The sequence below is a fragment of the Macrosteles quadrilineatus genome, unplaced genomic scaffold, assembly GCF_028750875.1.
Source record: "Macrosteles quadrilineatus isolate MER2022 unplaced genomic scaffold, UCM_ALF_1.0 Scaffold_9__3_contigs__length_116548681, whole genome shotgun sequence".
Classification (NCBI taxonomy): Eukaryota; Metazoa; Arthropoda; class Insecta; order Hemiptera; family Cicadellidae; genus Macrosteles; species Macrosteles quadrilineatus.
Window position 1 is genome coordinate 104,789,312 of NW_026542602.1, and position 27,998 is coordinate 104,817,309.

The 27,998-nt window shown below is 33.9% G+C and overlaps 2 protein-coding genes across 3 annotated transcripts in view; one reads left to right on the forward strand and one right to left on the reverse strand.

Annotated features, from left to right (window-relative positions):
• Positions 1-10,971, forward strand: part of LOC129003153 (transmembrane protein 19-like) — a 29,082-nt gene extending 18,111 nt beyond the window's left edge. Inside the window, exons 7-9 of the mRNA XM_054431409.1 lie at positions 358-573; positions 7,449-7,631; positions 10,873-10,971. Coding sequence (XP_054287384.1) covers positions 358-573; positions 7,449-7,609 — 377 coding nt within the window. The 3' untranslated portion in view covers positions 7,610-7,631; positions 10,873-10,971. The remainder of the gene's footprint in view (positions 1-357; positions 574-7,448; positions 7,632-10,872) is intronic.
• A 601-nt stretch (positions 10,972-11,572) lies between these two features.
• Positions 11,573-27,985, reverse strand: LOC129004187 (coenzyme Q-binding protein COQ10 homolog B, mitochondrial-like). 2 transcript variants are annotated; one of them, XM_054432656.1, is made up of 3 exons: positions 27,769-27,985; positions 14,910-15,056; positions 11,573-13,299 (listed from the first exon to the last, which is right to left on the reverse strand). In XM_054432656.1, exons 1-3 carry the CDS (start codon positions 27,861-27,863, stop codon positions 12,837-12,839), a joined length of 705 nt encoding a protein of 234 aa, XP_054288631.1. In that variant the 5' UTR covers positions 27,864-27,985; the 3' UTR covers positions 11,573-12,836. The 2 variants fall into 2 exon arrangements, with proteins under 2 accessions (XP_054288631.1, XP_054288632.1); XM_054432657.1 differs by lacking the exon at positions 27,769-27,985 and adding an exon at positions 21,710-21,819.
• Between the last annotated feature and the right edge of the window lie 13 nt (positions 27,986-27,998).

Here is a 27,998-nt window from a genome sequence, read left to right on the forward strand (position 1 = left end):
TTATTAGTTTCATGGGTTTGATTTTTTTGGATCATCTAAATAAGGGAGCGAGGCCGTTTCGGCTAACCTATTTTTTCTGTGATTAGTGAACCGCTAAATATATTGTTTCAGATGATCAAATATACATTTAGTTGAAAAACTGTTAATTCCTTTTATTCTATGTATTTTTGAATTCTATGCTGTTTCATTATTCATGTAGTAGGCCTAATCAACTACTTCTAGTCTAATACATCTAGGCATACTGATGTTTTCCTCGACTAAATAGATTTCCTGAAAAATACCTCAACTATTAACAGGTTCAATAGTTTTTGTCTTTTGTATCTCTTGTATTTTCCACCATCCACTCTTCTGTCCCAGGCACCAACGGAGGTGTGTCTCCACAGGGCCTCCTGTTCAGTCTACTGGGAGGTCTGGTGGTGGGGGTAGGCTACTACGTGGGGTTGTTATACCTGGTAGATACTACGTCACTGGTTCGCAGTCCACCTCAGTGGCCTGTCATCCTGTGGGCTGCATTTGCTGGTCTCTTTGGCAGTGTTGTAGACTCACTTCTTGGAGCTACAGTCCAGTTTTCTGGTAAAAGTTGATATTTAACTAATTAATTGTGATTGTTTGCCTGTGACGTGTTCTTATCCAAAGGTAAAGAGTGATTGTTTCTGGAACCTTTTCCGTATTACGACTACCACTACAGGGCTGCTTTAATAAATGCAATAAAAGGTTTAAATTACCTGTATCCGTCAAGTGATCGTGGTTTGTAGTTGGTTGACTACAGCTGTTTCATGTTAATACTAACACATCTTCAGGTCAAATTTATGCATTGATTTTTTCCAAAGAATGGTCATCATAAGGTTTAAAGTTCACAAAAAATAACACATACACGTACATGAAACATTTAATTAACACTGATTGGCCAAAACACAAAACAAAAAAGCGCGTTAACCCCTTTCCCTCAATCCGAAGCTTTCCATCTTTGGTCTTGTTATTTCTTTGTGATTTAGAAATAACCTAATTTTTTTGCAAATATGACCGTTTTAGTTCTTGCTGGGCATTAATTTCAACAGTTTCAAGTGGTGCAAAACTGTTCTTAACAGTGATCGATTCAGGAACAACTTTAGATCCAGGTTTTGTGAGCTTTTTTGGGGTTTGAAATTGGTTTTCCTGTGTGAGTTGGGTATCATTACTCAGTTTTGTGTTTCTTGTATTTGAGCTTTCTATTTCATTTTGAAGTACTTTTATTATCTCTCTGTAAGACTGTAATTCCTCGGTGAATGTACGTTCAATTGTCTCAACATGATTGTTTAATCTTCTGATTTCCATTTTCCGGTTTATACCGGGTTTTCATACAACGGTTTAACACAAGAATAAATAGTTTAACCTTTACATATATATATCACTAAAAAAAAAAACACTTTTAAAACGTTATATTTCAACAACACTGGATTGGAGGCAATTTTTAATTAGGTACTTGGTTTTGAGTTTGGAAACCTAAACTATATTAAACTATTGCAATCCAGCTGTCCGTTTCCCAGAGATAGAAGTATATAACAAATACTAGTGGCTTGAAGGAACATAAGTCCCTGAAAAGCTCAAATGTAAAACAAACTATTGTAATACAGTATAAACAAACTTAAATAAATCTAATACATATATCACATATATATCCCAGTACAACATATCTTTTGTGTAAAAAATAGTTTGTTGTTTGTCTTTGTTTGCTTTTGTTGATGTTATTTTTAATAAATAATTTAAATTACTCCAAAGGTTTAACTCTGCTAAAGGCAGCAAACATGTATGTGAATAAATATTAGTTTACTAAGGTAGCTTTGGTCTTTTCATAATAAAAAGGCTTTCCTGATTAAAATATTGGAAATTGTCTTCGTCATATATGAAAAGGCAAATAAAGGTGTGTTGAAATAAGCTTAGTTCTTAGTTAAAACCGCTAAATTAGCACCCCGACCCAGTTATTATTTCTAAGTTCATGCTCCTTTTGTAAACACTACAATAATCTCAAATTAAAAATGTTAGGAAGTATACAAAAAGGTGTAGAATAAATCTTTGTACCGATTCGTCGTATAAAACAACGAATTAACGTTTAGCAGACGCAACAAAAAGTCAGCTGATCAGATACCCACAATTCTATCTAACCACACAAGTGGAAGGGGTAAGAACCCAGCCGCCAGCAACGAGTCTGTTTGTCTGTCCCGTGCCTCCCTTGTAGCTAGTCGGTAAAGTTTCGGATCGTGCAAATTAAATTCATTTCGCGGTGTTGGTCGGACAATCTTATTTTCTTAAAATCGTTTAGCCTATATCCCGAAGGGATATAATTGCAACGCGAGTGGAAAATAGAATCAGTTTTTTTGTAAAACAAGTGTTAAAAGTTCGTTTTTACCGATCAACACAATCCGCCATTTGAAAATTTCACGTTCGTCATATGAGTTCAAATCGATCGCGTTTTTATCGGAAAACCGACTAGTTACAATTCCCCATCCCTATCCCTGTATTTGTGTCATTGTTTTTTGTGGACGTCCGAAATTGTAAGTAATTAGTGTTATTTATTGTTATATATTAGAATTCAGTGAGTCGCACATGTGGTAAATTTTTCCTGTTATATTTTGTTAGTTCATGTTATATAAGCACATGTTTCCAGGATCGAGCTCAATTTGGTGATTTTTATATCCATTTATAGCGTAACAATCTGTATTATTTATTAAGCTGTGATAATCTAATAGTATTAAAAATGAATAGATGAAAATGTTTTTGTAGGGTAATTCAGAATTTCTTTATAAGATTTTTATAGTATTGGAATTTATTACAGAGTCGTTATTGGATTTCATTTGTTGAGTATTAAGGGATAATACATTTAAGAGTGCCACAGTCAGTATTTTGTTTGGGGGAAATTAAGTAATATCAAAGGTGGGAGCAGGTAGCTGGTTCGACTAGATACGGAGGTGTTATCGGAGGTTGTGACAGTTTATAAATAGATGAACCGCCAAAGTACCAAATTAGCCATAAAATAATATGCAACATTCTAATATATACTATTACGATTAAGCACAATATTGTTTAATCAGTTGGACTGCGAGACTCGACCTTTGTTTTTAATTCGTTGGCCAACGAACAGGATTTGCTTGGTACTGGTCATCTCAAACATTAAATTAAATATCACTCTTCCGTTGACACGTTCGCGATCAGTGTGTAACCGCACCGCATCTTCCCTTTTGATAGATCCATTTGACATTCTCAAACAAAAGACTTCAAATTGATTGCAGCACTAAAGGTCATTCAGCATTACATAAACATAACAAGCAATTGTCAGGTGAAATCGATTGTATAATTCATTAATACTGTACAATAAATCAAATTGTTACTCACTTTTTAGTTCTCAATAACCTTGGTAATTCATTATTAGCAATATTATTTACCTAGTGAAATAAAGGTATAATTCAGTAAATCATAGGCCACTACAAAAGATTCACCTTTTAAGTGCAACACTAAATACTAGTGTGGTAGTGAGCAGATTAAATTCAGTGTAGATTAAGATTGTTTATTAGTCTTCATATTAAAGGTATTCTAGTCTGGAAGAACTTGAACTTTAATGAATTACCAAGGTTATTGAGAACTATAGGCTATCGATATAGGCTAAACGATTTTAAGAAAATAAGATTGTCCGACCAACACCGCAAAATGAATTTAATTTGCACGATCCGAAACTTTACCGACTAGCTACAAGGGAGGCACGGGACAGACAAACAGACTCGTTGCTGGCGGCTGGGTTCTTACCCCTTCCACTTGTGTGGTTAGATAGAATTGTGGGTATCTGATCAGCTGACTATTTGTTGCGTCTGCTACACGTTAATTCGTTGTTTTATACGACGAATCGGTACATCTTTAACAAATGTTTTGAAATCAAAACAAAGCAGAAGTTTTCAACAATCTTGAATCGATTATTATTTAGTCAATGTAGTTATTTCATGTTGAACATTCCTTCAACACAACAATAACCGTTAAGTTAGAAGAAAAAAAACTTCATAATTTTTTTCAGCCATTCTAAGTTTAATTCCTTTGATTTGAGCCATCTCCTATGATTCTACTACTTATCATACGCTTAACTAATTTACTTAAAAATACACAAGTTTGCCAATTGCATAGTAAAATAATTGATTTCAACATTCTAAGACGTAACTAAAAAGTATTTATTAGTATAGGTAGGCCTAAAGTTATCCCTGGTTTTATATAGGCTAGTGTACAGTACATTGCAGAATTGACTGGCAAATGAGTAATCCAAATGTAATATTGCTTACTGGTTTGATGATTAATCTTGATCAGCTGTATTGAAGTAAACAAAAATCAGCAGTAAATGGCTTCTAATGCATTTCTTATGGAGAACATTTTACGTTATATCCAATTTGGTGTTAAAATTTAGGGAATTTCACTATTTTTCCCGCCGTCAAAGGATCGAGACCTTTAATTTGAGCCCTCTCCCGTCGTTCTACGACTTCCCAGTTGCCCACAATTTTGACGCAAAGAATCGGCTTACGTAATTAATATATAGATGTTCCATTAACTGAATAACAAGAGTTGACAGCATATTTCCTACCTAGTCAAAAGAATTAGAGAAAACTTTAAATGGGGGACATTCCTTTATTTTTTGTGGCAGTTAAAAATATGATTTTAGTTTTTTGAAATTCAGCAGCCATTTTCCGAAATGGTGGCCAACTTTGAAATTTCTCATGGAACACCCTATATTTTATCGTGTTCTCGGATAGAATATGCAATTTAAAAACATTTTTATCCCTGACATTTTTTCGATAAACCCACTCGTTTAGGAGTTACAGCCTATGGAAAAATGACTTCTGGTGTACATTTTACATCATGTAGCTCCCAAACGAGTAAGTTTAGAGCAAAATTACAAGAAGTAAATTAGTCATAGAATTGCACCTACATTCCATAAAGACTATAAGTTTTCCACTTTTCAAGTTTGCCGCCCTTTTAGAAAATGACTGCCATTTTTGAAATAATATAATTATGTTCTTTTTGGAATGTGGATGCAATTTTAAGACTTTTTTACTCTTCACATTTTCGCTATAAACCTACTTGTTTAGGAGCTACATGATGTAAAAAGTACACCGGAAGTCATTTTTCCATATAGGCTGAAACGCTGTAACTCCTAAACGAATGGGTTTATCGAAAAAATTTCAAGGATAAAAAAGTTTTTAAATTGCATATTCTATCCGAAAACATGATCAAATATAGGGTGTTCCATAAGAAATTTCAAAGTTGCCCGCCATTTTGGAAAATGGCGGCTGAATTTCATAAAACTAAAATCACATTTTTAACTGCCACAAAAAAATAAAGGAATGTCCCTCATTTAAAGTTTTCTCTAATTCTTACCGTTTCCGATATCCCAACGGTGGCCTCCTTAAGTTGATCACCCCGTATATATGAATATGAACGGATGGTGTTTTTGGCCTCTAGGGACCTCAAAATGAAAAATTAAATCGGTCCCGGGTCCAGGTGTTAACATGAGTACTACGGTAATAGGTTATTCCCTATGGGCCTATGGGAAATTTGCTAAAAACATTCAACCAGCTGTTATAGTAAAACAAATTATATTGGACTAAAACAAATCGATGATTACAAAGATTGCTTAAAATAGTTATTTGTGCAACTAGTGAGAAAAGTGAGCAATTGACTCACTCGAGAGAAATCTTTACTCACGAGCCGTAGGCGAGTGAGGAATGGTTTCTCGAGTGAGGCAATTGTACTTTGAACTCGAGTTGCACATTATACTTTTCCTACAGTTACCATAAAAAAAATAAATTTGTAAAGAAACATAACCTATTTTTACACAGAAGTGAACTTTTAATATAACATTTAATGTGAAGTGACAAATACAACAGTACAACAGCTGACCAGCTGATTTACAGCCAGTGCTGCCAACGTACTTCGCGCGCATACGACCTTGTCTGCATGTTACACGCTCACTATTTCGTGCCTCCACGTTGCAAATCTGGAGTGAGACAAAGTAATTAGAGTGAGACAATGTTAACATTGTCTCACTGATGAGTGAATTGGCCACTTTGCTTTCTCAAATCAGTGAGAGAACATGTACATTGTTAGGTAACTGTAGGAAAAAATAATTTGAACATCCTACTATATTACTATGCATATTTAATTAATCTGCCATCCTCATACCGAAGAATTTAATGTATCAATGGTCAGCATTACACTTAGTATAAATAAGTCAACTGCATTGCTGTATACGAATCGAAGCTCACGAGCTTTCAATAGAAAACTTATGAAAGTATTTCTTACTAAAATTAATTTTTTAGGAATGGTTGGGAAATAAAAATGATCACATGTTTTAATTCATCTTGGCAGATTTTTCTGTACAATCTATATAATTAATACGCTACACGAAAGTTTGTCGGTTGAACTCCTCCGCCATTTCTTAACCGATTTTATCCATTGACGTCTCATTGGAAAGAGCGTGTCGCTTAGATTTGCAAACTGACCTTACATTTTTGAAAAAGTCCCTTGGGCTCTGCCCCAGTGGCTTTAAAAGTTCCCATGTTATCCTTATGAAGAACATAATTGTTTACATTTTGATCAGCTGTATAATTTTATTGCTGTTATTTACTTTTCAATTCAATGAAACACATTGAGTACATTTATTTACTATTTGAGTTTGTGTAAACATAACCCCCAAGACGGATCGTGTTAGTATGGTTGTATCTTAAATTTGTGTATTTATCGTTGTTTTGTGTCGCTATGATGGATTGTGTTAGCATGATTGTAACTTAAATTTGTGCATTTATCGTTGTTTTGTGTAGCTATAATTTGTTTATTATTTGTTGTTTATTTCTTTTAAATGTCTCCGACGCAACGACAACGAAACCTAGACAGGAGGCGCAATCGTGATAACGACCGCAACTACAGAACAGTGGCGCGTAATAGGCTTAACTCATCAGCTTAACAGTCTGAACATGAACCTGGACAACTTCAACTATTTGGTTACAAATGCGCCCTTACACTACCCCAAAACAACTTTTCGTTCTCAATTGGCCCTCTCTTAATGACCTGTGTTGCCTGTACAGCGAGGCATTTTGAGAAGGAGAGAACCGTCCGGAATGCTTTAGGTTTATCAATAACGAAGATAAACAGGGTCTGAGTTACACAACGGTAATATTTGAGTTGACTCTTTTAAATTCATTGTAAATATGACTGTTATTCAATCTTAAATAACTCCTGTAATACTTTGTAATTGCTCGAATTCGAGCAACATGTACACTAGTACATTTTAAACTGCTAAAACTATGCTTGAATTAGGAATATAAATATTGATATAACTTCATGCATCCTGACTACTCCTGTATACCAAACTTGAGCCCAATACCAACATATTATGGCTTTGCTTAAGTCAACCTATAACATGTGTGTCTGCTGTGCAGGTCTGGACAAGAGCCGTGGCTGTGTCGTGGAGTGTCCAGGGCCAGGAGTAAAGCACATCAGTGGCTTTGGACTGTTAGACAACCACAGTGTAAATCTGGTGTCTAGCATCATCTCTGGTCTAGTCACCCCCATGTTGGCCAACCTACTCTGGCCTCACTAGCTCTAGTCACTTGTAACTACAGGTATGTTGTAGCACTGAAGACATCCCAGCTATATGGACCACCTGTCGATTGATTAAAAAATAACATTGTTGATCGGGGTAGACAGAGTATGCTAGTGTATAAAATTCTATTTTCCACCCCTTTTTTTGGTTTCTGAGGTAGTTGACATGTTAAATTGGCATAAAAGATGCTATAGCCTACAATAACTTGTTATAGTTATATCAGTTTAACTGGATAAATACCCCCGCCGCAGCAAACCTGCAGACTAAGCGAATTTCCATTTGACTGATTTGATTTACATTGAAATGTCTACTTAAAAATATAACATTTATTCCCGATTTAAATAGAATTAGTTTAACAAGTACTTAGGTTTGCTGCATCAGGTAGGGTAAAACTGTTTTTTTGTAAAATGTTAATAGTTAGTAAGAAATAAAAACGTTTTCCAAATTTGATCAAAATATGTTCATAAACAAGCAAACTTCAACAGTTTACTTATTCTCCATAAGAATAACATGGGAATTTTAAATTTACAATTTTTTTGAATTTTCTCCGTAACCATTAGGCGCATAATAACGCTTCAATATACTAAATTATTTGTTTTTTTAAGCTCTACAAAATGGTTTGGAAAGAAATTGTTAAATTTTATGTTTTTTTGGTCAAAAATGGGAAAAACCTATTTTTACCCCATAAAACCCCCGTTCCCATGGTCCGATCATGCTGGATCGCGAACTCGTTCGAATAAACGTAGGTTTACACGTTTGTACCAAATTTAATCAAAATCGGATCATTTTTGCTCGAGTTATCGTGCTAACGGACACATATATATGTATATAAATATATATATATATATGAATTTGAACGGATGGTGTTTTTGGCCTCTAGGGACCTCAAAACGAAAAAAAAAAATCGGTCCCGCGTCCAGGTCTTACCATGAGTACTACGGTAATAGCTTATTCCCTATATGGGAAATTCGCTAAAAGTCTGCAAATTCAACAAAAATCGGCAATTAACATCACCTATTGGTGGCTTAACTCAAATACGCCCATTTTGATTGAAAAACTGGTATACCTTATGTTATATTTAAATGAAAATAATTAAAATAAGTGTTGCATTTTTTTTAAAAGCTTTCAAGATTTGTATTTGTCCTTGGCATACATAGAGATGCATTCATACAGTCATTTCATACATGGTTGCTCAATATTTTTTATTTTGATGATTTTTTTATAACATTTGTTAACATTCCTGAGCGTTGTATATATATATTTTTGTGGCCGTTTTATTGTATGTTATAACTTCACCTTATTTGAAATTTTCTACAATTTTGATGCAATGTTCTCCAATTTTGATTTTGTTAGCCAATGGTGGTTTTGTTAACATTATTTCAGTTTTCTCAATTGTTGCTTGGTTTCTTGGATGTTATTAGCTAGAAGAGCCAGATCATTATTTTATTTCATTAATCTTTTTAACTGTTAAAAAAAAAGTTCATCCTTAACACAATTTACAAGCGTTAGCTGTATATATACAGATCAATGGATGTTTATATACGAGCATTAGATGTTTATATACGCTGCAACAACTAACTGTGGTCATAAAACTTGTAGAAAAATGTGTCTATAATCAACTAAAACCATCAGATAGTAGTGGAAAAACATCAACATTTCAAAAGCTTCGCCCTGCAGCTGCCGCTAGGGAAAGATATATTGTATAAATAGAAATGTCATGCAAGTATTAAAAAAAATATTTCCTATCAAAATTTTTTTGGTGGCCATCTTTGTTTGTGCAAAACCAGCGTTTTTAACAAAAATTGTAGTTTACTAGATTTTAAATAACTATTTATTATTTTTTAAGATATCAGGACAAATTGAAAACATATTGAATATAAAATGTGCTTCAAATTTATATATGATTAAATTGCATAAATATTTGATAAGTATGTAAAATGCAAAAACGTAGAAAGATTTTTTAGCCAAGAAAATGTTTTTTTTTTCATGCAAATTCTCAAACCGTGTCCTCCCCCATTGCAAACGTAAAGCACGAGTATAACACTGCAATAAGAATTTTATACTTACACGCCAACCCCGTACAAAGGACGGGTACTCTGCTGGTCTGTCTATAAAACCTGTTCGTGTGCACTTATATGTCCCCTGTTTTGTTGCAGGGTTTTGTTTAACACCTATGGGATCTAATAAAACATCCCCACCGCAGCAAACCTGCAGACTGAGCGAATTTTCATTTACCTGGCTGGAGTTCCACTATTTATAAATCTACATTTCTTCAAACGAGTTCGGGAACCAGCATGCTCGGACTATGGGAACGGGGGTTTATGGGGGTTTTTATGGGGTAAAAATAGGGTTTTCCCATTTTTGACCCTAAAAGCACAAAATTTCACAATTTCTTTCCAAACCATTTTGTAGAGCTTAAAAAACAAATAATTTAGTATATCGAAGCATTATTATGCGCCTAATGGTTACAGAGAAAATTCCAAAAAATGGTAAATTTCAAATTCTCAAACTCATATATAAGTAACTAATTCTATTTGGATAGGGAATAAATGTGATATTTTTAAGGAGGCAGTTTAGTTTAAATACAATCAGGCAAATGGAAATTCGCTTAGTCTGCAGGTTTGCTGCGGCGGGGGTATTTATAAGCTCCCATAGGTGTTAAACAAAGCCCCTCAACAAAACTTAGGGGACATATAATGCACACGGGACATGGCCTAGCGACTAGACTATTTGGACCATAAGAAGTTACTGTGTCAAATAAAAACTTTGACAATTATTTTGATACCTTTGATAATTTCATTTAATGAAGAACTGATACCAAATAATACTTTTGCATGAAAACTATGTAACAGTAAACCCCGTCATTCAGTTGTCACCTTGTGTCAGGAAATAAAACTAAGTTTGAACCTTTAGAAGGTGGTGGATTTCTTCATTAACTTTTTAATGATAATGGACAATGGATGCCTTTGAAAATCTCACATAAGCCCGTGAGAGCAGTACCACAGTACAGTAATATACCACTTAAGCAATATAATCTGTACCGGTACTTATACTGAACAGCGCTAGATAAATAGGCTGTGGCTTTTTTGTTTGTGTGACTATGGTCAAACTGGCACTAAGTACTTGCAAATGTGTGAGTCATATTCACTATTCAGACAGTTGTCTAAAATGTATGAAGTCTGGACCAAATGGATCTGCACTGTATTGAATCTACTGCATTGTAATTTGTATGAGGCTTAATGTTAACAAAATTGTTTTAGGTGTCAAATGCTCTTCATCCCATCGATCTTCTCCAATTGTGCATTTCTCGTGTAAATATAATTTTATATATTTTTGTAAATAAGGAAAAAATTAAAGACTAATATATTTTGATCTATGAACAGTTTTTCATCCCCACAATCCTGTTTGAAGTCTGAAATAAACATCTAATAATAACAGCAAAACTAAATGAAAATACAAATTATGAGCTACAAAACTTGTTATCATTGTTTTTTAAGGAAATGTGAACATTATATCAAAAAGGATAAAAACGGTTAGCAAATAACTAAACTAAAGTGAAGATTCTGAGCTACAAAACATATAATTATTTTATCTTTTGAGGTAATGTGAATATCGGCCATGACCTAAAGAACTATTTATAACTTGGCCTTGAGCCAGGCGTGTGGCCATTATGTATTTTGGCATCATTGACTCCTCTGTGTTGTGCTTTTGTCTAATCCTAATATTGATTTTCAAGCCCTTCACTAGTTCAACTTATTTTGTTTGGTTTTATTGAAATTTTATGCCGACTTGAATTTTTTATTTTTAGATTGTTTTTATTGTTTGTAAAATACAGTGCACTAAGACATTATTGATGTTTAATAGAAACTGTCGATATGGGGGCAATGTCACATGCTAAGGGTATGTTTAGGATTAAAAGATTGTAGTTTATACAAAAACAAATTTTATTTTACACTGCACTTTGGCAAACCTTGTTGATGAAGAAAACCAATGCTGATAGATTAGACACATGCTTGCTTTTGTAGTGGGGCCAATAGAATGGCTATTATCAACTATCTTATCTGAAACTATTCAAATACCGGTATATCTAATATATAACATTTTACAGATAGGCCCCCCATTTTACAGATGTTATATTGAATAGGCTAATGCAAATAATTCAAAGTTAACAAACTAAAATGTTTATACCTATTTATTGGTTACTAAATCCTACAAATCTGATGACATCAAAATTATACATTAGAAAATAAAATTACATTTACCAAAAATGTGAGTGTACAATTTGCTATATTTAATCCAAAATGAATTAGACCAAAAATATATGATAAATTCATAATTCAAGTTACATAAAAAAATATGTTCCAGTATACCATAATAGTACATGAATCATAAATGGTTACCAACATTCAACAGTAAATATAATATTCTGAGTAACTCTTTAAATGTAACAGTTAACATTCCTAAAAAGTTCTACTTTTCCTATCATAAAGCTTCCTTAACAACATCTAGGCAATTTCAAAGGCAAATAAAAGCTTCCTAATGTTCATGCACTTACATAAAGAAAATTTTTACTATGTTGAACATATAAATTAAGACTAGCTATAACACTTTCACATAAATTATGGAAATAAATTTTGTTTTCAAGAAAATTTTTTCCTCAAAATATTGTCAGGTAACGTGAAATCCTCTCTCAACATTTTAAAATGTTTATGCTTTCTTACAATTAATTTATTAAAATGAAAAGAGCATAGCAATGCAAACACAAGATATTTCAACCCAATAACAATTATTAGTTGGTTCTTGAATGTTAATTTCTTTGAAGGGAAAACATTTCTCAAACCCAAGTAGTTTTATTTATCCTGTAAGCACACATATCCTTGTAAATAAAATAAACAAAATTACTGGACACTTTTAGTTTTGAATATCAAGTAAACAATGAGTATCACTTAATAACAGGTCCTCAAGGGTGAAAACAGTTTGTTTGACAACAAAATATGCAATTTTATAAAACTAAAATAAATAATTTGAACTATAACGTCCAAAAAGCAATCCACGTTACATAAACGTTACCAACAAACAATATTTACAAACTTAGCAACAAAACTTGTTAAATTTCCTTCACAATATATGCCTGGTAACATTGTTCTCAAATAATATATACAAATAAAAAAATAAAATATTAAATTACCAACCTAATTGAAAATAATTACTAAGGAATTGAGGGTCATGAACCGGTGGAGGGAGTAACTTTTAGTTTGATCGTCTGCATTGATGCAGCTCCAAATCTACGTTCTGCTTCGTCAAAAAATGCTGACTCCATCTGACGGACGAGTTCGTTGAAGAACATATGAGCTAGCTGTGAGTGGAGAACAGACTTAAATTGAAAGTCTACGTGAAAGTCGATGACACATGATCGCTTTTTGTTTTTCAACCCCGGGCTGAATTTCCAGCTGGTAACCAAGTGATCAAACAGCTTCCCGTCCTTGCACTCGGCTACAACCAGCCGAGGACGATCAAGTGTTACATGAGAAACGTAACTTTCCACGATCGGAGGGAAACCAATCTCAAGTTCCCCCTTCAAGTAGGTGTCTGTCCGTGTCAGGACATTGGACCGTTTACAGAACGGAACAAATGCTTTGTAGTTCTCAACATCGGACACCACTTCATACATCTCTTCCATTGTGAATCTGGAACATTGTTCAACTAAAATAACATTCATATACAGTATATGGAAGTTAACTATTTGACTGATATTGTTTTGACCTGGTCGAGCTATTTTTGGATCTGTTTAAGCTATTGTAGTCACACAAACATTAGCAGTATTTAATTGTTATTAGAGAAAGTCTTAACTTGATACTTTCTATGCAAGTAAAACTCAACCAAAAAGGCTAAATGCTATACCTCTTATGCTGCAACCTTGTAATCAAATTTAGACTGGAGTACTATGCTTGGTTTTTGAGTTTACCATGTTTTAGTGTTCATACAAAAATAGAGGAAAACATGATAAACATGGCAAAAATTATATGATGACTGAATAATCTGTAAAATTCAAACTCAAAATCTGATCATTGCAGTTAACCTTTCACAAAAAAATGAGGTTCTCTTAGGCCATGGGGAGACTCTGTTTTGTAGACTCCTCTTCACAAAAAACCATTTTAGTAACTAATTATGGAACCCATAGGGAATAATCAAAAAGACTAGTATTACTGTCCAAATATATTTTTAATAGTTAGCATTCTATAGAGCTCAAGTTATGAAAACCAGACCTAGTTATAAATGTAAAGATGTCTTTAACCCTTTGAGTGCTATGTGACAATATATCGGCGTTTACTAAAATCTCTAAGGGATATAGAGAGGAAGGTCATTTTAACAAAAAGTAGCAAAACGGCCATTGGTGACCTGCATGCTCATAGGATACACTAACAATCAATCAGCTTAAAGATTCACCCAATCCAATTATCCGAGGTGTATGTCTAAACCAAGGATTATCAACACCTCACTATGCCCCAGTGGTTGTAGTTTATCGCTACAAACACACAGGTCACCAATTATTTGCCACACAAGACGGGAATCAAACCTGAGCAGACCAATAGCACTGGCCAAGTGACACACGCCCTAGCCTTCTCAGCTATCTGTGCTTGGAGACTGAGGAGTCAAAACAAACCCCGGTATTTAAGCTGACGCCAACGATTGCGGACAGGTAGCGCAACAAGGTAGCAGCACTAGTTAGTAACGGACTGTTTGGATGATATTTTTCTGTTAAACCAAAAAAATTAGTGATAATAAATTTTGTTACTGAGGTTTTGCTGCAAAAAACTATTCTTCCTAAAATTGCTATATTATAATAACCTTATCAAACTAAATCAAGGTTAAATTCAATATTACATCGTAAACTAGATGTCTTTAGATTTTATGAGATTTAGGTTTCAAACAATGCTATCAGAACATTACAATTTATAAGAAAACTTGGAAATTTACAACAAAAACAAAGTTTTATTTAATGTTTACTACAAATACCCGGACTATTCTTTGTTATATATTTATTTGTTATTGTCTTATTATTCAAAATTAGTCAATTAGTCTAATTAATAAAATAGTAACAACCATACAGTTAAAATTCAACAAAAGGTAATGGAATTAAAAGGCAAACAAAAAAGTCTTAAGAAATATGAATTAATGGCCTAGCACTGAAAGGGTTTAAACAGGTTTATTGATGTACAATTTAACTAAGATGAAAAATAATTATAATTAATTAAATCAAAATACCGGAACTGCAGGAGAAATAAAAATAACTTACCCAACCAGTTTCTTTCCAGTGAACTTTCTTGTTTTTGCCGGAGAGCCAGGAAGAGTGAAAAACGATCGACATGGTGAAACCAGAACTTCTTCACTGTGACTAGAATTAAGAGTTCGAAGACTAGGTAAGGTTTCTGGCTGACATTCTCTGAAAAAGTTGGTTTAGTTTGTTTTATCTACAAAACTTGAGTAAATGCATCAGTCTGTAATAGAAAAATTTTGGCCAACAGCAACAATTTCTGTACAACAGCCACCAGTAGGCCTATCCTTCTTTAAACGAGTTGGCGGAAACCATTAAATGGAAGTCTAGAATGCTCAGCTTGCTGAGCACTATTTCTAATAAAATAGGCTACTTTAAATCCACAGGAAATTTGTTTGTAGGAATAGCAAAGGTATAATTGGACAGTCTTATCAAGTTTGAGAAAAAAATGTCCATGAAAACATGTTGGATCCAGTTCTAGACATTTAACTGTCATGCTCGGGTCAGTGCATTTAAAGGAACATTTCCACAAAAAATAGCTGGACAGCCAACTCTGTTGACCTCTCGGTGCATTCAGTTACCAAAACCTATCCATAAGAATAATGCGATATCAAATTAAATGGCGCTCTTAGGTGATATTTTAATCTTCTAGATGTCATAAGCAAATCTGGACTTTTTACAACCCTAGAAATGTTAATTTTTAGCTAAATTAATTCTTCACGTCCAACAGCTCATGTCTGAACACAACAAGATTTTTAGTACCTAAAATAATATGATAGGCAAAGGGGTTACAAATGTACCACAATCACTAAGATTAGCCAGTTAAATATCTTGTATACAACTGACTATAATAAAATAATATTTAAAGTATAATTTATACGGATGCATTGCACGACGTCCAAGTGCCACGACGTCCAAAAGTACAGTAACTGCCAAAAATATAGTCTTTCTACAAGCTTTGGACGTCGTGACACTTGGACGTCGTGAAACAGCGCACTATAGAATTGTAAAAAAGTTACATTTGCGGGAGTGTTGCACGACGTCCAAAGTCGCTGCCAGTTGCACGACGTCCAAGTGCCACGACGTCCAATAAATATTTGACTGTTGCACGACGTCCAATATAGCTCAGCGCTGTTGCACGACGTCCGAGCTCCTTCATGATGACCGGTTACGATGACCAGCTACTTGCCGAATAGTGTTCTCTCGTGTAAAATGCTTATGGAACGTTTATTAGTTATATATACATGGGTATATGTTCTTGTTCAGAAATATATATACTATGAATATTTGAACCATTAATTGAAACATCATAAAGTAAAAAAAAACATAAAAAGAAAAAAAGAAACAAGGCAACAGTTGGAAAACTATAAGGTTTACATGGTTTGAAAAATGATGACATTTTCTTAACAACCGATCAACTTCATTATGTTTGGAGTAAGCTTTTAAATACTTATTTTTTCAAGACTAGATGAATGTACATTGATCAACATGATCTTTGAAAACTATTTTTTATACCCTCATTTTAATTTTTACTATTATAAAGAATAGAATGCCTTTTTCGAACTGTTTTTTAGGCTTCAATTAAATGTCTTTATGTAGCAAATATGTTTGTTAATAGTATTCACTTAACAATGACTTAATTTCATTTCAATAAATTTTGTGTTTGTGTTTTGCTACACCACTTATTAAATTGCAACCAATGAGAATCTATATAAATAAAATTGGTGTTTTGTCTGTACATTGCTCAGAATCATTCATTTGTAGGTTATTTTTACGTTTTATACATTAAAGAAGCCGAAACAAGTCTCATCTAAATTTCTGTCTGTCTTTCTGTAACACTCAAGATGACATTTTACGCAATCTTCTCCAGGAAAACGAGAGTACCTATCAAGATCCAAGTCATTTTAATGTATTCACTGGATTGGCGATAGTGTCTTTAGCCATTAAAATATGGCCTCACTACTTAGTAAATAATATTACGGACTTTAAAAAATGCAGTTTTGTGCGATTTTTGTCAAGTTTTCGTCCAATTTTTATCACATAATGATCTATGAAATAACGAACAGCTGTTCGGATCAAGATTATTTTTTCTCGCTGTCACTGATATTTTTACAAATACCACAACCATTTCCGATCACGTTTTGAAGGCAAAGCCCATTTATCCAAGTGAGATTAAAATCGTTGTCTTACATAACGGATTTAATTAATCGCAAGTGGAATAATATAGTGAAACCGTAAATGAAATTTAATAACATCATCCAGGTTAGGAACCAGAGACTCTTTGTGTATAAAATTGTTCTTGAGTTTTGATAACCTTGAATCAGTGTTGTATAGGGCTGGGAAACTTGAATTTATTAATGATCGTCGCCAATACCTTACTAACTCATTGACGGCGCTTCGATGGTGGTTGTGTAAAGTGTAAAGTGTAAAGTAAAAAATCACAACTGCAGTGGGTGATTGTAACAGAGGTTTACGGTTTATGGATGATGCTAAACTCGCTTTTCCAATGTGTCACTTTCTGTTCCTACTCACCGTGTGATGCAATCGCTGGACCATACAGCCAATAGGCCCATAGCCCATCTCTTGGGTACTTACGCCTACCCAATCATTCATAACAACCTTTTCGACGACAATCCTTGTTACCGGTACTTTTCCCTAGAATACACGGCCTCCCTACTTAAGAAATAAAATTACAAACGTCCAAAAACCCAGCATTGCGTGATTTTTGTCACATTTCATTCTAATGTTAAAAGATATACCAATCATTGTTTAGAGAATAGGCCTGCGTAATCTATTAAATAACAAACAGTTGTTTTTATAAGGTTGTTTTTTTTTCAAACTGAATAAGTTTACATTAAAAGTTGTTTACGAATAAAGCAATTAATGGGAAATAATTTTGATTGCCGATAACTTTTCACGAGAAAATCCAAAACCAAGAAATCAATAACCTTGGGACTTGATTAACGCATTTAATTTGTCGGACGTAATTCTTAACTGTAAACGTTGGTTTTTGGTACTGGTTTTTTTCCTTAGAACCGTTGGTAGCAGCAAGAATCATTTTTACGTACCAACACATCACTGTAATTTACAAATTAGTTATCGTTGGTGTTGCACCTTATTTATACAGTGGTATTACAGCCTTATTCAATTTAATTGATGCCTTAACTGTATAAGTTTTGCTTTTTCTGTCTGGATTCCAAAATGTTAGTTTATGCTAAGAAAATGATAACTCATTTAAGTAAAACATTTGTTTGGCAAACCATCATGAATTGTTTACGATTTACGTTGTTTATGTATCAATAGTTCGTGGCCTATTTTGGTAATTTTTATTATAGGTTAAATTACCATTACCAATCTAAATTGTCTATAGTACTTCATTTTATAAAGTAAGCCGTCATTTCGACAGCATTTCGGGTCATCTTCGGTCCAAGCAAATATAAATTGTTATGATAAAATTTGATGACATTGACAAAGATTTCAAATTCTAATTTTATATGTACTTTATGCTTAAAACGTAGCAAATTCCCTAATTAAGTTCTGTATTTTTGTGTGTATGTCTGTTGGTAACGCATTTATGTCCTTATTTCTCAGTGTCACGAAAAGGACAAGAGCACCTTGATAATGAAAATGTCAACCCGAATAAAGTGTTAAATGGTAAGGTTGAGGTAGTACTTTAAATGCCTTTAACCATTGTGGGAAGTAACTTTCAACTATAGGCCTTAGGGCTATGCCTCATAGATTTGTTTTGGCTTGAAACTGTCAGATACTGTATTTGCGAAGGTTTATATATAATAGTTTTGCCAGCATATCTGAAAATATGCAAACCAACTGCTTTTCTTAATATAAGAAGGTTTCAACTGACTACTTTAAGATCCCCGTGCGTAGAACGGGCACACAGCTAGTATAATATAAATAAGTTGCACACAGGGTTCTTTTGTTTCCCCAACTCTAAAATACAACGCACATGAATTGAAAATGTTATAGGTTTAATAGTACTGTAGCGAATCGAATATCAATAAAGTTAACGTATAACAATAAATTTACATATTCCTAGATTATAATTGAATGTGTTTACGAAGGAACACCACAACCTCAAAATTCAACATTACAGTATATTTACTCAAGATTTATTGTTTTCATATAGCACAGTTGACGTTGCCAACTAGCGTGGGAGCGGATGTCCTGATAAAGGCTGGTTCTCGGAAAAGTAATAAAATAATAAAATTGTAGTTTGAATGAAACATTTTTTTTATTTTGTACAGGATTCATGGGATCCTCAGCATCAAGTACAAACTGCAAAATGTGTGTCGAAGGTCTGATTAGACCTTCCGAGATTTAGACCTTCAGCAACTGATCCATTTTTACCTTCCTTTAATTTATTCTTTTTCATGTTGTGCTTCATGTAACATACATAGACTAGAGGGCCGCTCATGCCCTTGACAAATAAATTAACATTTTCGCACTAATACAAATCAATATCGTCATTAGACAAGAATTAAAACATAAAATTTATAAACAAAACCTACCACGGCATATTCTTGAACAAGTATGCCTACAAACCTACGATAAGCATGTTTGTTATTATTATACCTAACCTACAAATGCTATGACTTAGGGCATACCTGTTTTCCTACATAAAACATGCGAACTAATTGCGAGTGCGACGTGAACTTAGAAAAAGACTAGTAAGAATTTACAACTGTGAATTTCTCAGAATTGATTGACAGTTCAGATGAACCTATGGCCACAGACTACGGAAACCTACAGTATTATTGTATTAGTATACTGTATTTGTATTATTGTGTTACTAGCAGAGTACCCGTCCTTCGTACGGGGTTGACATATAAGTATAAATGCTTATTGCAGTTATGGAAGAGGACACGATAAAAAAAAAAAAAAAAAACTGGTCTCTTAATTTATACGGTATCCTATTGTGTAGCACACATCTACCATAGTCCTGATGTTCTTGCACCTAGACCATGGAAAAAGTAAAGTTCTCATTGTGTACCACAACTTTTTTTTGCTAGTTGGTTCAAATTAGCTGTGGTCATTAATGCAAACAAACAACATAATAGTGCTGCACCCTGTTTGGCAAGCCTTATAACTTTTTAATGCTGTTTAATATCATAGAACCAACTTGTACAGTTGAAACGGCTGACAAAATTCTTTAATTTTTTTAAATATGAATTCTCATAAGGTTAACTAGAGAAAGTCCAGAGCCAGAGCCACCGGGGCGGAGACTGAAAGAATTTTTGAGGTAAGAATATGTTAATCGGGGATGTCATCTATCATCATACCAAATTTCAACCTTGTCGGTTTAGTATTTTTCGCGTTTGCTTGTCACAAACATCCATCCATCCATCCATACATCCATGGTTTGCACTGTAAACAAAAAGCTATCACAATAGTTCCATACCGACAAATAGGAAAATATAAATAAATATGGAAAAAGGGTAATTTTCTAACATATTTTAGTGAAATTATATAATCAGGCAAATGGAAATTCAGTCTACAGATTTGCTGTGGCAGGGGGATTATATTACGGTTTACACAAAAATAAATCAAAACATAAACCTCATAACACTCAGGAAAAGGGCCTAGGTTGATAGGGCAATGATTATAGAATCTTAATTATTTCCTATATCCATGATGAATGATTTCTTTTAAAACGAATTATTCCCACTGTTTCACAGGAAACATTTTTAACAATTTTAGTAACATCATTATAGCTTAAAAAGTTGATAGTTTACATAATATTTAGCACATTTGACGGATAAAACTTTTTTGAATTCGTCATATTATAAGTGTATGAAAATTCATATATCTGTGTATCAATATCTACTTATCTCATTTCTGTTCAATGGAAGTTATACAATTTCAATGATACCAGTACTTAAATGGGAAGTCTTACAGCTGTTATAAAACTGTGCATACATTTTATCTTACGAGTAAAATTGCTACCAATTGATATAGTATGACAATTCTATTCTACTGCAGTACTTAGAATTCTACCACTACTCACATTAAACCAACCATATTTACTTTTGGGCTAGTGATTAATTTATTGTATTAATCATACAATATAGTGAATAGTGTAGGTAGTCATTTATTTATTTCGTTTCTATGACATAGCTCTATTTTGTAGAAATCAATTATGCAATCATAACAACAGAAATACTGCATCATTACATTTTACGGTGACATAGTATTTATTTTACATATAAAAAATTTAAGCTAATGCAATAATTAGTTCAATTAGAACCATTGAATATTGAATAATTTAAACATTAATCGAAGACGAAGCGGTTGACAACTTTCAAACAGTTGACTAGGACTAGTTGCCTTCAATAATTGCAATGCGAACTGTATGCACTGAGGTCGGCAAACAGTGTTCACAGTGTGCAGGCACTTTGGACGTCGTGGCACTTGGACGTCATGCAACAGTCAAATATTGATTGGACGTCGTGGCACTTGGACGTCGTGCAACTGGCAGAGGCTTTGGACGTGGTGCAAACGATACGTCTTTACAATTATATAGTGCGCTGTTTCACGACGTCCAAGTGCCACGACGTCCAAAGCTTGTAGAAAGACTATATTTTTGGCAGTTACTGTACTTTTGGACGTCGTGACACTTGGACGTCGTGCAACAACTCAAAAATTATGTTTTGGACGTCGTGGCACTGGAAAAATATTATTGGACGTCGTGCAACACTCCCAATTTATACTCTTCAAATTGTTGCATGAATAACAGAAGCTCAAATCAAAAGAACAGTTTTGTAGACAAGTGTTTTAGTTTTAGAACACAAAACTACGGTACTTACTCAACAACTATTATCAGATCTAATTCATTGGGATCTACTTCGTCATCCACCACTAACTCAGAGGACAGTTTCATTTTGCTTTCAGTTGATCCCATTACAATAAATAAAAAACAATGAATACAAATACATAAACTAATTTACCATCACCAAATCGTACCACACGACATTAAAATGGCATTATCATTTATAATAAATAATCCTCATGTTTAAGCCACAACTAGATATGGTGTAGAAAGTCCAGTTAGAAAACAAAGTTAAGGAGTGGTACACTGGTTATCAATACATACAAATTTATGGCACAGATAAATATTTTAATCAATCCAACTTGTCAGATTAAAGTTGGGTTTAAATCGTAATTCTTACTAGCCTAACTTATTTAAAACTAAAAATCATTGTGTAACATTAAATCTAAAATGGCTCCTAAGAAACCAAAAGAAAAAAATAGCCTAATGTTTGACATCTAACTTATCATTTAAGTTTTTAGGAAATCATTGTTTCTTTTATTTTTAAACTTATGTAGGTATCACAAGTGTAAATATATTTTTCAAGCTGTTTTTTTGTGTGGATTCTTGAGTGTTTAGGCGTGAGTTCCTCTTATTGTGGTTTTAAATTCCTAAACTTGATTACAATGACTCATTATCACCACTGGTTTCATACAAATTATGAGAGGTAGGCTACTTTTTGTTTGAAAATTTATTTAACCCTAATGTTTGTAATTAGAGAACAGATGAGTGTCAATACAAAATGAGAACATGTTTTTAAAAAACTAGCCTTTTAAAAACGACTAACTTAAGACAAAATATAGACTCCCTTTTATCCGGACTCCTTGGGACTGAGGCCAGTCCCGATAACGGGTTTTCCGGTTAAACCGACGTCCCCAAAAACTCTTTAAAACGGACCATTTAAATGCATACTGTATAAGCCAATAATGATTATTACGTAGGCCTATTTGGACACGTGGTCACTGGTCTCAAATCTTTCCCACGAGAACAGTCGTTTCAGTACCATCCACTCTCTGCCCATCTAGTCCGGTTAAACCGATATGCTGATAAAAAAGTTCCGGTTAAAGGGATGTCATTTCTGCCGAGTTTAGTCTAGTTAAAAGGTGTCCGTATAAGAGGGAGTCTACTGTAACGGGAACATTAATTATTATCGATGATTTTTTTTCCGTTATATTGATAGCCTAAGCCTATTTCATTTTTTGATCCGATATATTGATATTAACAAATTGAAACATATCCGCTGACAACTATGATAAATAAAAATTGTTCAGTATCAACAAACAATTTAGGCCTAATAATTTCAGTAAAAAATGTTAATGGGATTTAGGCCTACCAATAGTACAATTGGATTTTTTAACCCATTGGGGAAGGAATTAATGCGCTACCTGCAGCACCTTCTGGCGGCAATTAATTTTACCGAGTTTGTAGACTTTTACTCTAACTGCTATAGAAAGAAAACCTTAGGTAATAAATTGTTAATTCTTTCACCATTTTGTTCACAGTAAAATTGTCTACAGAAAAGTGGTAATTGGATAGTCAAAGTTCTAAACTAAAAATATATATATATATATATATAAAGATTATAAAAATAAAAATTTTAAAAACAATTTTTTGAAAGTAAACTTGATATACAAATTCCAAGATTAATCCAGACACCAAATAACACTACTATTATAAAGGTCAATCGATTCCCTACGTAGAAAAATCAAAAGTTGTGTACTTTTATAAGTAATAACATTTTTAAAAAATTGTTTGTTTACCTTACCGCAGCTGATTTTTGGTGATATGTGGTTCCCATGGCAACACAAAATTGTTTGTTATTCGCTAAAATAAATGAGTAAATACACAAATCAAGAAGCAAGATATTTATAAACATTATAATAGTAAGAAGAAACAAAAAGGGCGAAAAATAATAATAACTAAATAAAAAATGGCGCTGCCTAGCGGTGACACGAGTGGCTCTCGTAAGTCGGCCGCTGGGCCTGCAGCGGCCGTACGAGTAACGCTCGTAAGTCGGCGCCAATGGATTATTACATGGTGAACGGTAATGTAGGCTATTATATATTTTTCATGATATGATATAGGCCTATTATTTTTATGAAGAAAAGCCATTCTGGGAATGCAACGTACCATATGCAAAAACAAGGTACCGTAGGTCTACGAGTTGGAAATTTGTTTTTAGGGGAGCAGACAACAGTTTACTAATATAGTTAGATTTATTGTTGGTGTGAAGAACTAACATCGATAGTCTGTTGTGCAGGTAGGGGTCCCGAATCCCCGGATCCCAGCCGATGTTTGATACCTAGAAATCCCGGGATTGGTGACTTTTAATCTCGGGATTAACGGGATTGCAAAACCTTTGTTTATATTTATTTTTTGAGAACTTGGGGACTTTTACTTACGGAAAATAAATAAAAATATGTCCAATAACACTTGAAACACATATACGCTTTATTTTTAGGACGATAAATATTTAATGAAATGGTACCCAAGTAATGATCTATTTTGATTGAAAAATAAAATTATCATTAAACTCAGTAGGCGAACGAATGTAAATATATGTTTCGGTTCATAGGCGATTTGGATTTACTTTCTGTAAATGTTATCACATTATTCAGAAACTAGCTGTGTACCCGTTCTTCGTACGGGTTGAATAAAATATACAGTAAAATAAAATACAATCAGGACTCTTATTAAGTCAAGGATTAATTGAAGCATTTAATTTAAAGTAATAATAAAAAGAAAGAGTTGCATTAATCCATCTATTAGGTAGCGTGACGTATAGGCTATGTGCGAGTGCGGCAGCTCGTGATTTAAAAAAAATATATTATATTCTAGAGTGACATATCAACATTTATACACTGTAAATAAGAAAGACGGGTGATGAAAGTTCCGGTGAAATTCCGCAGTGTAACACTGGTAAGGCCAGTTTAAAACATTAAAGTACTGTACTCAATGAGGGGACTTCTCACTCATTTTAAATGGCTAAAAAGTTAAAAATCATAATATTATATAATCCCGGGATTGGATTGAAGGCCCGGGACTGCGACCCCTATGTGCAGGGCAATTAGGAATGAATAAGAACACTGCAGTAAATTGGAATAATTACATAAGGCCCCGGCCACACGAGGCGGTTTAACCGCGCGATGTTAAGGGGTTCGACAACACATTGAATCAAATGAGAGTGGCCACACGAGGCGAAGTTTAGCCGCATGTACGGTTGAGCCGCGCCATGTCGTCCCTCGACCGTGCGAAGTTAAGCCGCGTTGGGGGGGATGACACACGTAGTCTTATGAGAGCAGTGGCCACACGATACAGTTCGACCGCGCGGCAGCCGCGCTTATTGGAGATATTCTTCGGACATTTCCAGTGGTTTTTTTCGTTTGTTATGTGTGTTTGTTACCGGTTGTGTGGTGTTCAAACAATGTTTGATACAGACAAGCTTATAGAACTGGTCAAAGACAAGCCATGTTTGTGGGACAAGAAACTGAATGACTACCCAGACAGAAGGTGACAAGAAAAGGCGTGGGTTAAAATCTCTGAAGTATTTTATGAAGATTGGGAGGGAACCAACCAGAAAGAAAAGATGAAGGGATGGACCCAATGATTTCTGTTAACAATTGGTTCCAGATCACCACACGCTTCTAATTCACAAAGTAACATAAGTGTTTCGTCAATGACTAAAAAGAAAGAACTGAACTACGTTTCAATAGAGTACTGATACTGGAATAACCCAACAGGAAGAGGTTCATTCGCCCCCTGTGGCCAGGTTCTTCGCGCAGCTTAACTTCGCGCGAAGAGAAGCCGCGCGGCTTAAATTCGCCTCGTGTGGCCGGGGCCTAAGGGAAGTATGCGTTGATGCTGAGGAAAAGAAGAAAAATATTTTACATATTTGTGGGGATGGTTTGATAGTTGAAATAGATGAAAGTTTATTTACAAGAATAAAGAACAATGCTAGAAGAGTGTCACTGGAACAATGGCTAATAATAGTAGGTACCGGTAATCAATGTTTTTTTAGTGAAAATGCCAGATAGGAAAGCGAAAACCTTAATGAACGCAATTGAAGTACGGTAGGTTCAGAGTTATTATGTCTGATTGTTGGAAAGGGTATAAAACCGAAGAACTTGAAAAGTCTGGTTTTACTCACTTTACAGTTAGCCACATATATACATTTGTTGATCCAAATACTGGAGCGAATACACAATGTGAGGAACGTATGTGGGGGTCAGCAAAAGGTAGAAATAAGCGGCAAGGTGGCACATCACACCAACACTTAGAATCATATCTTGCTGTATACATATGGCGGGAGTGGAGTACGTAAAAGCAGAGAATCTAGATAGTTTTGATGGTACCCTATGCTATTAGTCATTTCGGCATTTAGCCTATGCCCTTGTCTTAGATCTGTAAATTAGTTTTTTTGTTGTTATTTTTATTTCGTTATTGTTTGCTATATTATATCTTAAAATACAATAAAGTTTTGATTCATTAATCTATATTTTTCTAAACAATTTTCCCTTTTTCAAATAACCTTACATTAAAGAAAAAATGGTACACAACTTGTTCCGATTGCTGATAATTTATTAGTAGCTTATCAATATATAGAAAAATAAAATATTGATATATCAAAATAATTACCGTATCAATAATAATGAATGTTCCCTTTAACAGGAAAGTACCCTGTGGAGAAATGAATAGGCCCCTACCTATTTCCAATTTCCCCCAAAATGTTATGCACTAGCTTTAAAATTAAAAATTTTCCAGTTTTAAAACCCTACTAGTGTGCATGTTGCTCGAATTCGAGCAATTGCAAAGTATTACAGGAGATATTTCAAAACGACTAACAGTCATATTTACAATGAGTTTAAAAGAGTCAACTCAAAGATTACCGGTGTGTAACTCATGGAGATACTCACGATGTATATAACAGTTATCAACATTTCCTGTAAATATTGCATCATACTTCATAACCTGGTATTGCTTTTTAATGTTTTCTAAAAATATTTCCTGACTTATAGCCATATAAGGTTGTCCATGATTATCTTTATTGATAAACCTAAAGCATTCAACCGACAAAGTTTCATGTAGCGTATTAATTATATAGATTGCTCATAATTTCATAAAAACTTTAAACATTAGGCTTATGGAATTAAGGAGGCCTAATATCAAATAAATGACTTTTGAATAGGTACCTACCTAAGTTAGATAATGTTATTAAGAATTTTCAAAGCATGCAGCAGTTTTCCTTCCTTTTTATTTTTAAGGTTTCACAAGGGCTATTATAACAAAATACTCTAACTTGTATTTGTATTCATAGGTATTTCTTTTATTTATGCAAACATCACATCATGGGTAGTAAAATAGGAGTAAGTTAGTAGACCACATAATCCGTATAACACATAACCGTTTTTAGCTGACCTAAGTTGAGCTATTTATCAGGCAGGAGCGGTTCAATCCAATCTGTTCCACGGAGTTACTTATCGCAAATGTAACCATTACAGTACCTAACAATAAAGGTAGGCCCAACATTTTTAATGCTGTGAGATGGTTGAACCGGTATAAACTTATGTACATTTAACTAACGTATCATCCAATAATAAATCACATGTTCTCCGTGGAACTGTACCCGATTTTAGTTGAATGCTCGAATAGGCCTAGAAGAAGAATAATTTAGGCTTTATCATTTTGGGATTATCATTAAGATTTCTTACACTTATAATCATTGTTTGGACTTTCGTTTCAAGAAATAAACAATATTTTACCATAACAATTATAGACACAACGCTACTAGTAAGTTACTCTTAGACACTGGGCTTTCAGTAGGTTAAGGTCAAAATTTGACAGGTGACCTTCACCCATTTTGACATTATATTTGTAGGTTAGGCTAAGTGAATCAACAAAATAATTCATATATGCTTAATTCATATTGAATTCACAGTAAAAATATAAAAATATACCAAATGAAAAAGCAATAACATATTATCATCTTTGTTTCAGGTAATGGTTCAATGACTAACTTATTAGGCCTAATAAGAAGTATTGAAAAGCAAAGATTTTTACCTAGTTAATAGTCTTGGACTTTGGCTCCTACTTCTTTTACAAAAACAGTTGAAAGCTTTATTGCTAACTGAAAGCACACTCCTACGTGAACACATTGTTTATTTTTTAAATAAAACTACACTACAACCCTTCAAACTTAAAAAGTCATTTCGCTCGTTAACCTAGACGACAATAACAATGTCAAGTCAGCAGACAGCTTTTCAAAATCTAGTCACTCTACTCCACTACTC